At 43.0% G+C, this 13,431-nt stretch overlaps 1 protein-coding gene across 1 annotated transcript in view; it reads right to left on the minus strand.

Moving 5' to 3' along the window:
- LOC124135175 overlaps window positions 1-11,751 on the minus strand; it is a 15,652-nt gene extending 3,901 nt beyond the window's left edge. The window contains exons 1-12 of the mRNA XM_046500405.2: window positions 11,638-11,751; window positions 9,540-9,616; window positions 8,538-8,653; window positions 6,931-7,020; window positions 6,461-6,601; window positions 5,330-5,445; window positions 4,365-4,465; window positions 3,605-3,693; window positions 2,862-2,977; window positions 2,439-2,563; window positions 1,562-1,651; window positions 934-1,106 (exon numbers count right to left, since the gene is read on the minus strand). Of these exons, the coding sequence (XP_046356361.2) occupies window positions 934-1,106; window positions 1,562-1,651; window positions 2,439-2,563; window positions 2,862-2,977; window positions 3,605-3,693; window positions 4,365-4,465; window positions 5,330-5,445; window positions 6,461-6,601; window positions 6,931-7,020; window positions 8,538-8,653; window positions 9,540-9,616; window positions 11,638-11,741 (1,338 nt within the window). The 5' untranslated portion in view covers window positions 11,742-11,751. The remainder of the gene's footprint in view (window positions 1-933; window positions 1,107-1,561; window positions 1,652-2,438; window positions 2,564-2,861; window positions 2,978-3,604; window positions 3,694-4,364; window positions 4,466-5,329; window positions 5,446-6,460; window positions 6,602-6,930; window positions 7,021-8,537; window positions 8,654-9,539; window positions 9,617-11,637) is intronic.
- Window positions 11,752-13,431: the final 1,680 nt, after the last annotated feature.

Genomic DNA, 13,431 nt, shown 5'->3' on the forward strand with positions numbered 1-13,431 from the left:
AGCAAACTAAACTGTTAAAAGGGGGACTAAGCATAGGGCAAATTGGCAGTCCTATCAAGTTTAATTCAAGTCATAACACCACCTAGCTTGTATACTAACTCAATGATGTAATGTACATCAGAGTTTGGAATTAATGATTACAATATTTATACAGACAATGTCTCATTTTTACACACGACATTGTCAATGTCTCGGTGAATGAGATTGTACTCCATTATGTTGTCGTTCCCCTCGCAACCAAGATGTGTTTTAGTGGTTTAGTTGGTTTCAGCATTGTTCCAAATAGGTTGTGATTTTTTGCCAGAATATGTTGGGCCTTGAAGAAAGAAATTTGTATTGTCTTGTCATGTGGAATACTTGTCCTTAGCAAACTAAACTATTGAACGCAAGGGGACAAGGCACGGGGCCAATTTGGAGTCCTAGAAAGTTTAATTTAGTCTTTCAAAACAACACCTATATTGTAGTGAAGCATGCACTGTATATCAGAAGAGCAATTAATGATAAGAATATATATACAGACAATGCTTCATTTTTTCACACACAACACTTATGTCAATGTCAAGATCTGAACTAAAAATGATCTTTTAATTGTATAGCTCCTCATTAATGAAATGATTCTGGACACATTGAGCATGCTGTTTGGTTCCAGTGAGATAAAAGAGACTAAACTATTGTCATACTCATGAGAAATGGCAGCTAAACGTAACAAACTATGTGGCCTCAGAGGAATCTAATGCTTTCAGATGGTAGGCTTTCAAGGATTAAAGATGTTCATTTGTTTCAGATAGACACAAACCAAAATTTTTCACTGAAAAAACCCCAACTCAGATAACCGGGCATAGAAACCTTCAAATGAATCTTGAACGGTTGATCCAGGTGGAATTATTGATTCCGAATGAATAAATAAATCGTGTGTGCATTCAACAGACATACCCTCCACATCAACCCTGTGTATTGGCCGTCGTGGAGGTGGTTGTAACGGGCAACGTTGCCGACGCCATCAATAGTGATAGCGTTATAGCCAGTGCCCCCTACACGGGCAAACATCCAAATATGGTTGTCTTCGACCACGTTACCGGATGGTGTTAGTGTAATCCGGTCGCCACCTGTAAGTGTGCAAAACATACGAATCTGTACATGAATCTGTTCCTCTGAAAGATGGCTTGGTTTCTATGTGGTGTATTCCATTTACTGATTACTCAACCATACGAGCTGTGACAAGTCTGTTTGACCGCCTTTTACGACAAGCATAGTCACCTTTTACGGCAAGCATGGGTTGCTGAAGACCTATTCTACCCCGGAATTTTCACGGGTCAGCTGCCTTTTGAGGTGGTGGAAATTTTACAGTCACATTACTATCTCATAAGACAAGGTATCCATTTACTGCTTGCGGAATTAAATATAGAACAAACTTAGTTGCCAAATGAGGCAGCATGTAACCTGTGTTTCAGTGTGACAGGAGAGACTATAAACTCTCAGCAGTACATATTGCGAGACACAGTCACTCATTCCCCTACTCCCAACCAACGTTGCTTGAATTGAGACATGTGTATTATATTACCGTACAAACTGACACCACCGTTGGTGTAATGGATGTCGCACCGGGATACAGTGATGTTGCTACTTGCCCTGATGTCAACGCCATACGAACCTGATGATGTGAAAGTTTAGAAATATAGTAAAACAAACTGGAGTATACAAAACGTTGACTATGCTTTTTTTAGGCTATCATTGATGGTATGCACCTTACTTTAACCTACTCTCCCCAAAACCTCTAACTCCCTTTGACAAAGAGCCTCTTATTCCATCAGGACACAGAGATGAGAGAGACGTTCAGTGGAGGATTGATAAGTTCTGAGTTTCACATAAGTATGACGTTGTCGTTCGAATCGAAATTGGTTCTGGCTAGAGCTCGCCAGGTGGTCGTCAGCATATCATGGATTCTCTGGACAATGCCTGCTATTGCTGGCACCATAGGACTTCCAGGACGGTGGTCTACATCCAGGCTCTCCCTGTCAGTTTAGACTCTGCTGCCGACCACCTTTTGGTGTGAAGCCCTTGTTCTTCAAGAACTTCATCACTACAAGTTCCTCAAGTTTGTCCATTTTCCAAAGGTCACATATCTCTGCACATTTTCTTTACTTGTCACAGCAAAACCTTTTAATTAGTTGATGCAAGTTTTGAGGATATACCTCTATATTTCACAAAATATTTCACTGCGCAATTCCTTCTATGTGAGGGTCAGAACTTATCAATCAATCCTTGTAGATGTTGTCGTTGTCACTGATTTTCAGTTATCCCTACATATAATTTTCACAGCTATTTTGTCTTTTATACCCATTGGAATCTGTTTCGGTAGATAATCAAGACTGGTTATACGATGGTGTTGAGGTTTTCTATTTACTCTATATTCCTACATACCCGATTCCATATCTCACCCAAATTCTTAATGTCCAAGTTTTGAACGTTGATGTTGTTAAGACCGTTTCCCGTGATGCCATTGCGTCGACACGCTTCCAAAGTGAACCCCTCAAAATTGAGGTTATTCACGCCTGGGTCCATGCTGCCAGTGAACGTAAATGTAAAGTCAGTCAGTCTGTTCGGACCGGATGTATACAATTATATGGCATGTTTTTAAGCTTCATTTCAATTAAACTCACAATATCCAAGTCCAAATAAATCTTTCAATCCTTTATTAAAAAAAAAGAAAAAAAAGAAAAAACAAAAACAAAACAAAACCCGCATGCTGCATGTAACACTACATATCCTGTTGTGAGTATAACATGAATAATTCATTAGCGGCTATTCGAATGCATAGTTGAACTTATTAAACTAACTGTAGTCCACAAAGGCGTACGGACCTGATGCAGTCGTCGATGAGGGACACGGTGATGATGTCAGAGGAGGCCAAGGTGCCGGACTTTGTGTTGGGCCAGATGTACAGGTTGCCATTGGACCGGTCCAGAAAGAACTCTCCCTATAAATAACACAAGCCATAAACTGGCAACAGTCACTCATACCCGTAGTAGTAATGATAAGGACTTGGGATATTCACATGGTAACTTGGAGAAGGTGAGGTGAGGTGAAATTGGGTTTAACGTCGCGTCCAAGATTGTTGCACTTTTATAGCGACGTGCATGCACGTGTGAGTGTGTGGCTGCTTGTACTAGTCCGGACTGATGCCGATTTATAGTGATAGCCACTTAGATACCATGCCGCAGTTTAACATGAATACCCCACTCAGACACAGTATAATGACTCCGAGCCGACCAGTCCTTGTTTTAGCCCCTAAATGCCGAGCGCCAGACAGGGTAACAACAAGTACCATCTTTTAGCGTCTTTTGGTATGACGCGGCCGGGGATCGAACACCGGGGGTCCGCTCTCCGGGCGGACGCTCTACCTCTAGACCACGGAGGCGGTCACTTGGAGAAGGGAGGTGGCCAGATGGGTGAAGGTGGGTAAATGGTGTGGAAATGAACGAGGGTGGAGGAGGAGGCGGGGTAGAGAGATGGGGAGTAGAGGGATGAGATAGGGCGCGAGGGAGAAGGCGGGTGGGGTGAAGGAAGGAGAAAGAGGGTGGTGGAAGGAGGGAATTCTTCTCACCGGCAGATCCAGCTCTGAGAGCATGTTGATCATCCTGAAGTAACCACCCTGATTGTCAGCATAGGCAAGATGGATCGGGCTGTAATGACCTGGACATAATGGAACCAATCTATAATATCTAAATCTAACAGATCATCTGCGTGAAGAACGCAGGAATTGACCAGGAGGCGCCTTACCCACCTTTGCGAAACATTTTTTTTCAGTTTTCTTTTCCAAGTCAACTTCTGTGCGCGTGAGTGAGTGAGTGAGTTGGGTTTAACGCCGCTTTTAACAGTATTCCAGTTTTATCACGGCGTGTCAGCTTGATGTGGGAGGGAAGCCAGAAGTGATGCAGGTCTCAGACGTTTACCACTTCGGTGAAACCCACGAGCACTTGTATGGTGCTGACAAACCTAGAAACATAATCGGGGCGAACCGGGATTCGAACCCACAATCATAGGTTTCTGGCGTGCCCAAGGGACGCAACTCTGCACAGCGACGTGGCCCCTGTGCGCGTGAAGTTTATAGTCTTGATGAGAACTTTGGTCTGACGAGCACTCATGTCTTTACAAATCTTCGTTGCTATGGTTTGTTTTGTTAAGCAAGAAGTGTATTGACGAATTATTAACAAATTAAAGATACTTCTACTTTTCTGTTTTGTAATAATTAACCTAATCCATGTTAAATATGATCTAAAATCAGTCAAGATCTTGTAGTACTATCTGTGTGTGTCCAGGAGAGCATTGAGGATCACCAGCCTCCAGACATCAGTTCTACGTACCTACTCTCAGGCCATAGTTCGTCTCGTTTACAATAGTCATCTGATGTTTCTGGGTGTCAAGGTGGCCGATTTTCGTAGCATCATCCGACCAGCTGTACATCCTGTAAAGACAGCAGCATTGAAAATCTTAAGACCAGACGTGAAATTATTATAATGTTCATCAAACACGGCTTGTGAGGAACACGTTTCTCCTAAAATTTTCGGCCCGTGAAGATTCCGGGGTAGAATAGGTCTTCAGCAACCCATGCTTGCCGTAAAAGGCGACTAACGGGATCGGATGGTCAGACTCGCTGACTTGGTTGATGCAGGTCAGTTGCGTGGATAGATGTTCATGATATCAATCACTGGATTGTCTGGTTCAGACTCTATTATTTAAAAAACGCTGTCATATGGCTTGAATATTGCTGAGTGCAGCGTTATACAACAAACAAACAAACTAAAATTTTAATTAACTTGTTTTGAGTTCAGTTTCCGGAGTAGAATAGGTCTTCAGCAACCCATGCTTGCCGTAAAAGGTGACTATGCTTGTCGTAACAGGCGACTAACGGGATCGGGTGGTCAGGCTCGCTGACTTGGTTGATGCATGTCATCAATCCCAATTGCGTGGATGGATGCTCATGATATCAATCACTGAATTGTCTGGTCCAGTCTCGATTATTTATACAGACCGCCGTCATACAGCTGGAATATTTCTGAGTGCGGCGTTAAACAACAAACCAACCCACCAGCCAACCAACCTGCATCAGATTAAGCTTTCCTCGCACGTTAAGCTGATACGCCGTTATATAACAGGAACACTGTTCAAAGTGGCGTCAATCCCAACTCACTCACTATCACACAGCCGTCATTGTACAATACGTCTGTTATGACTGTAAATGTTATTCTGAAGTTTACCGCCGTCATATAGCTGGGATATTGCTGAGTGCGGCGTTAAACAACAAACCAAAAACAAATCTGAAGGTTACCAGTATCCATAGCCCCATGGTTCCTTCTCGTGCGCCCATCTGGAGTCTTCGGGTGTCTTGTAGGTGAAGGTCTTGCCATGTTGGCCAAGCGGAACAGAGACGATGTTCAGGAATATCTTCAAGAATGTCACAAATTCGCCAAGTTAGTGCCCTTGTTCTTGAGTTATTGCTCGAGATAATACAGTCAGTGTTTAATTTTGGGAATTATGGGCCATGAACATACTACATGACAATGTATTTTATCGGATGCGGTACATAGCCAGGCCATATGATTGTGACATGCATAATGATCCACTAGTACCAATATGATATTATTCACTTCCCACACATTGGCGAAATTGGGTTTTGAAGCTGGGTTTGGCTTAACGTAACAATCAAAACTTTTCCCATGTGACAAAAAATATATTATTGATGTATGTAAGCCATACATCATGATTGGCGATTTTAGTTGACTTTAAAGAGCAGTAGTGATATTAAGACTATTGTAATATTTCATAATATTTGTCCATCAATGAACTGAGATCGGCATATATTGACAGTTAAACATTGGCATATATGGACAGTTTAACATCAGGATATATGGCCAGTTATACATTGGCATATACGGCCAGCTAAACATAGGAATATTTGGACAGTTAATAATTGGAATATTTGGACAGTAAAACATCGGGGTATATGTACAGTTAACGATAGGATAAATGGAAGTTAAATATTGGGATATTAAGAGTATACATTTCGTAGGATACAGTTTCAAGACCGTCCTTCCAACCGTATTATGGAATTGGAATTGGGCCTCATCTCTTCATCCCAATAAGGGTATCTGGCCAATATGACGGGGTCTTCCTTCACACCTTACCAGGGGAATGGGCCAATACATTTGTCGCTTCCTACATCATTGGGGACCCGTGAAGATCCGGGGTAGAATGGGCGACTATGGCTCGGGATCGTGTTGCCAGGCTCACTGACTTGGTTGAAGCATGTAATCGTATCCCAATTGAGTGGATCGATGCTCATGATGCCAATAAATGGATTGTATGGTCCAGATTCGATTATTTATCAGACCGCCGTCATATAGCTGAAATTTTGCTGAGTGCGGCGTTAAACAACAAAGACAGAAAGAAAGAAACATACGTCATTGGGGAACTGGGCTAATCTGGCTGGCTCCCCGTTGATGAAGATCTCCAGCCATGACGTTCTGGAGTAATAGGTGCCGAACTTGGACATCGTGCCGTAGTCGGTGATGCCGGCACTTGGTAGGTGCACCTGCACCACCTACGTTAGAAGAAGAAGTTCTTGAGCAGAGTACCATAAAGTATTAGGTAGAAAGTCGGGCTTGCATACTGCTGGGCAAATTAGTGCGATTGAGCAATTTTGAAACGTGTTTCAATAACATGATGGAGTGTTAGTTCAGTATTGGTGAAAGTCCAAAGGGACACAGGTCATAGTTGTTTACCAAAATGGAAACGTCCTACTAGCTCAAGTATGTGACCAACAAAAAAAAGAGAACATCTGCTTTTAGAGAAACAATATATGTCTTGAATAAATGACATTAAATATATTCTGAGAAAGTAATTAAACGTAAACAGCATCGGTATATTTACCTTTGATATTACATTTGATGGCAGCATCTTGAGGGCGTCTGTGTCTGTCACCTTGGAAAACAGGTTCGCTGATATCTGCTTGCCTCCTGTCTGGAAGATATCAGGACACATTTGAATAAATGGCAACAAAAGCCCTTTCCAAAATCATAAGAAATGTCAACAACAACAAAAATAAACATTTTACGATCCCGACCATATCATAAGCATGTGTGTATGAATGACTATCAAATACATGTATGATGTTCAGATGTTCACGAAAAGGTGAGTTTCTTCTCATGTCAATAAATGTATCATATTTATTACAAGGAAGCCTCTCGCCTGGATGAAACAGGACAAATCATACTCTTTTGGAGTTCTAATAAGCTTTAGGTTTAAATGCTTTTTAAATACCTGCGTAGATACTCCCCACGTGGACCTCCCCACTCTCCACGTGAATCACCTCACTCACCACATTGACCTGTTTTCTCAACACATGTGCCCCTACTCACCACGTGGACCTCCCCACTCTCCACGTGAATCACCTCACTCACCACATTGACCTGTTTTCTCACCACGTGTGCCCCTACTCACCACGCGGACCTCCAAATTCACCACTCTGGCCTCCTCACTTACCACACGTGTCCCAACTCACCACGTGGACCTCCCCAGTAACCACACTGGCCTCCTCACTTACCACGTGTGTCCCAACTCACCACGTGGACCTCCCCAGTAACCACTCTGGCCTCCTCACTTACCAAGTGTGTCCCAACTCACCACGTGGACCTCCCCAGTAACCACTCTGGCCTCCTCACTTACCACGTGTGTCCCAACTCACCACGTGGACCTCCCCAGTAACCACTCTGGCCTCCTCACTTACCAAGTGTGTCCCAACTCACCACGTGGACCTCCCCAGTAACCACTCTGGCCTCCTCACTTACCACGTGTGTCCCAACTCACCACGTGGACCTCCCCAGTAACCACTCTGGCCTCCTCACTTACCAAGTGTGTCCCAACTCACCACGTGGACCTCCCCAGTAACCACTCTGGCCTCCTCACTTACCACGTGTGTCCCAACTCACCACGTGGACCTCCCCAGTAACCACTCTGGCCTCCTCACTTACCAAGTGTGTCCCAACTCACCACGTGGACCTCCCCAGTAACCACTCTGGCCTCCTCACTTACAACGTGTGTCCCAACTCACCACGTGGACCTCCCCAGTAACCACTCTGGCCTCCTCACTCACCACGTGTGCCCCTACTCACCACGCGGACCTCCAAATTCACCACTCTGGCCTCCTCACTTACCACACGTGTCCCAACTCACCACGTGGACCTCCCCAGTAAACACTCTGGCCTCCTCACTTACCACGTGTGTCCCAACTCACCACGTGGACCTCCCCAGTAACCACTCTGGCCTCCTCACTTACAACGTGTGTCCCAACTCACCACGTGGACCTCCCCAGTAACCACTCTGGCCTCCTCACTCACCACGTGTGCCCCTACTCACCACGCGGACCTCCAAATTCACCACTCTGGCCTCCTCACTTACCACACGTGTCCCAACTCACCACGTGGATCTCCCCAGTAACCACTCTGGCCTCCTCACTTACCACGTGTGTCCCAACTTACCACGTGGACTTCCTGGTCCTTGTAGGCTCTGAAGGTGACAGGCTGGGAGTAGGCGTGGGTGAAGTGTAGGGTGGACTGCAGGTTGTGGTAGCCTCCCATCAGTTCCACGTACACCGCTGCAGGGACGAAAGAGTATGGAGCCATCACGTACACAGTATATGTAACATGTAGATACCAATGGACGTTTTAGCGAACCCCATATGGTATTACAATAGAAATTCCCTACACGTTTTTTCTCATGTCTACTCACAATGATTTATTTGTCGATACAGATTACCATTACCATTGGAGTAAAAGATCAGTTCATTTAATGGTTGATACCCGTGAAGATTCCGGGGTAGAATAGGTCTTCAGCAACCCATGCCTGCCGTAAAAGGCGACTATGCTTGCCGTAAAAGGCGACTAACGGGATCGGGTGGTCACACTCGCTGACTTGGTTGATGCATATCATCGATCCCAATTGCGTGGATCGATGCTTATGATATTAATCACTGGATTGTCTGGTCCAGACTCGATTATTTACAGACCGCCGTCATATAGCTGGAATATTGCTGAGTGCGGCGTTAAACAACAAACCAACCAACCAACCATTAAATAGTTGAACAATTGGTTAAAATTGGTTGAAATTTCTCTGTACTTGCAGCGACGTGAGAAGGTACTTGATATACATGCGCTTCTCAAAATTGTTAATGTGGCAAATGCCATCTTCGAGATAAACACAAAAAATTCTATAACAAAGTCAAACTTGGGGCCGAGTCAAAGGTTCGACATAGCACTGTGTATCGTTATCTAGAATTCGAGATTTGGTGACAAATGTGTAAGCAATTATATTGTGAAGTGGTCGCGACCCGAGAACAGGTTCGAGATACCGGTATATTCGAGATGACGGGTTCGACTATAAAATACATTCAGGAAATCATGTTATACTGCATGAATTGTGAAGACGAATATTTATAAGAAGAGATTCGACATTTTGACCGGTGAGCCGCAGAACCTACTCACTGTTGTCCTTGATCCCACTGCTGTCCAGTAACTGCCTGGCCTTGTCCAGGGTGGCAACCGGGTGGGCGGCATCCAACCTGGGTAGATACGGTTATATCCAATTAGTTAGACGCCCCAATTGTTAGACATTTTTATTTAGGCAAAGAGGGAATATACCTACAGGTGTAATGGATCAATGGCCTGCATGCAGCACGTTTTTTACAGGCGGTTGCGTTTGGATGAAGCTGTCAAATTGATCCCCAAACGCTACGTTTATGTGCTTTGCATGTGTTTTCGCAAATTATAGACACATCATCTTTCTGTTTGACTTATTTGGTTCTCATTTAATGAAATTATTTTAGATATTTGGCAAAAAGTGTTTTTACATCAATGTCAAGTTTCTATTTTTGAAGAGTATATAAGGAGGACCCCCGTGTGACCCAGTGAATTCGACGAGCAGCTGGGCTAGCTCTGCTGGCCATTCCCTTTGTTCAGGATGCGTGGGTTCAAGCTATGGAGTCGACACCAGATGTGCCTAGAGCTGTGGACTTTAACGACTACATTGTGAGAACCTGGGTGAATGATGACGCCAGATTCCCAATGCGCATGTGCAACCAGTTCGAAACTGATGGACCCAGAACCAACAACAACCTCGAGGGATTCCACAGCCGACTGAACTACCTACTGCCACATCTTCACCCTAACACCTACAGATTCATTGAAGTCATCCAGAAAGTCAAGTTCAGTGAAAGGACTAAGGTGGTGCAATTGAACTTTGGTGCGGCACCACGTTGCCACAAGAGAATCTACAGAGAGACAGAGAACCGCCTAGTACGCCTCAAAGATCAGCTGCAGCAGGGTGACAAGTCTGCTATTGAGTATTTAGATGCTTGTGGACACTTGCTTCGTCTGGGATAAATAAACTGTAAAAGTTATTACATGTAAAGTTTACAATACCAAAAACTGTAACAAAGTGTCTTTACAAACTGTATAAAATTTATCAAATGTAAAGTGTCATGAAATGTTAAGTATAATATTAAGTATCTATTTAAAGCTGCTTTGCTTTGTTTGTCAGATCTTAACTGGACTATTCCATTTTAAAGTCTGAGGTAACAAGCATAAGGATTAGTGTGCATTCAGCCGTTTAAAGTGTTGTTATAAGCTGTCTAACTATTGGGACGTCTAACTAATGGGAGGCCACCGTGGATACAGCTCGTTTGGGTATTAGTTAAGGGGAAGGAGAGGGGGGGGGGGGGGGGGGGGGGGGGGGGGTTTAGGGCTTTGGCAGATTAAATGGCTGGCATTTTGACTGGTTGTCATCTTTACACAAAACTCTGATTTCCGAGATTGGTTTGAATTGATGTAAAATCTTATCCCATACAAAATATCAAAATAATTAAAAACATTTTGCGAACGATTACCCATGTGTCGCCAATCAAGGTGTATTTGTGAAAAACGAACTGATTTCCAACACTGGAACAAATCGAAAATTTACCGTCTTAGATTACACCTTCAAATAAATCGTCTGTGTCTATTTGAATGTGATTAAACTTGTATCTCTCAACACACATATCGGCCCTTTTACATAAAAGAATAGCTTACCCTGAGTTCCCGTTAAACAACAAACAAACGAACAAACTTGGTTGATACATGTCATCGATCCCAATTGCGTGGATCGATGCTCATGATGTCAATCACTGGGTTGTCTGGTCCAGACTCGATTTTTTTACAGACCGCCGTCATATAGCTGGAATATTGCTGAGTGCGGCGTAAAACAACTAACAAGCTAAACAAACTAAACTAATAATATAATACATGTTCAACGGATAAAGTATCGACGTATCTCTTTCATAATTACCCATTGGTGCCATAGGATGATTGGAGTCATATAGCTTGAATATTGTTGAGTGCGGCGTTAAACAACAAACAAACAAATAAACAAACAAATATATTCAACAATAGTTTGTGGCTTATACCTCGAAACCATCCTCGCCATATAAACATAATTACATATTGTAATTACAATATGAATTTGAATATGATATTGACATTGTAATTATAAAACTCTAGGTTCCTCTGTGTCAGTTTCTGACAAAGAACAACATTCGTGAGTGCTTACCCCGAGTTCCCGTCTGAGCCCTTGGGGCTGACGTAGATGTGGACTGTCTTGGAGTGACCCAGGGGCAACAACAGCCCCAGACACAGAGCGACTACCCACGTCATTGTTTGGTTTCAAGTGTCACAGTCACAGAGTTAATGGTTTATATAGACCGCTGGATAACATGGCCTTGAGCAGGATAAGCATAGCAATCTTAGGATAAGGATAAGTGATAAAAATAGATGGGGATCTGAATATACGCCAGCCAAACTCTGGATTTGAAGAATATTTTGTCTTGTTAGAAGGATGAGCATTCGTATTTTGTTGAAATGGATGCTGGAATAGCTATTTTGAATAAATCTTTCATCAAGAGATTGAGAAAAGGTAGAGTATGACGAAAATACAGTCTCCATGGTGACGACGTTTTATCATACTATCCACTTACAGAACCGTGGTCACTCAATGACAAATGCCAATATTAATTATTGACATCATAGTTAATTCTGTTAACCAACCATAATCGACAATTATATTTTAAGTGCCTGTACCAGACGAACTTGTATTTGTAGGATCAGATTTAATCAATTTTAGTTTGATATTTATAAACAAGCCATATTCCTGCATGCAAAGGGCGACAAAGAAGCCAACATTTCGTTCGTCACGTCGCCGTCCAGGGTTTGAACCGTGTGAAGCCCATTTCTGGCGTCCCTTGCTGCGATATTGCTGGAATATTGTTTAAAGCAGCTTTACACGAAACTCTGTCACTCACTCTATGTGCGTGAAGATATTAAATTTTGACATCATAATTTATTCTGTTAACCAACCGTAATCGACAATTTTATTTTAAGTGCCTGTACCAGACGAACTTGTATTTGTAGGATCAGATTTAATCAATTTTAGTTTGATATTTAAAAACAAGACATATTCCTGCATGCGAAGGACGACAAAGAAGCCAACATTTCGTTCGTCACGTCGCTGTCCAGGGTTTGAACTGTGTGAAGCCCATTTCTGGCGTCCCTTGCCTCGATATTGCTGGAATATTTTTTAAAGCAGCTTTACACGAACCTCGTTCACTCACTCTATGTGCATGAAGCGGTCGTAAAATGAGTATAATGTGTAAATGAACCATTTTCACGTGCTATACTCACATAGTCTAAAATAATCGAAAATTAACCTTCAAAGTCACGTGGGTTGTGCATGTTGTACATGTTGCCGGTCAGTAGTGCTCATTGACCTTGTAACACAAATCTACATATACTTCTTATCTAATAGCGTCATGAACTGGATTTGTATTTCTATGACATATATATTTGAAAATGTTTGAAATATTACACAATATTCACAAGATTTAAAAACTATCTTCATGAGGCGGCACGGGAGGCCCGGTCGTCAAAGGCGCCGTGCAGAGTTGCGTCCCTTGGGCACGCCAGAAACCTATGATTGTGGGTTCGAATCCCGGTTCGCCCCGATTATGTTTCTAGGTTTGTCAGCACCATACCCGTGTTGGTGGGTTTCACCGAAATGGTAAACGTCTAAGACCTGTATCACTTCGGGCTTTCCTCTCACATTAAGCTGACACGCGGCGATATAACTGGAATACAGTTAAAAGCGGCGTTAAACCCAACTCACTCACTCACTCACTATCTTCATGACATATCTGAACATTTGTAACGTTATTCACTCTATACTTTATTCACAATGACAAATATATACTAGACTAACATCTAGTCTCTGAAATGAACATATCGTACAGAAAAAAAACCAGTTGTTCAATTATCTTGATAATATAATAAAAGGGAGCCCAGTGACTCTCCT

The sequence above is a fragment of the Haliotis rufescens genome, unplaced genomic scaffold, assembly GCF_023055435.1.
Source record: "Haliotis rufescens isolate VD_foot unplaced genomic scaffold, xgHalRufe1.0.p SCAF_15, whole genome shotgun sequence".
Taxonomy (NCBI): domain Eukaryota; kingdom Metazoa; phylum Mollusca; class Gastropoda; order Lepetellida; family Haliotidae; genus Haliotis; species Haliotis rufescens.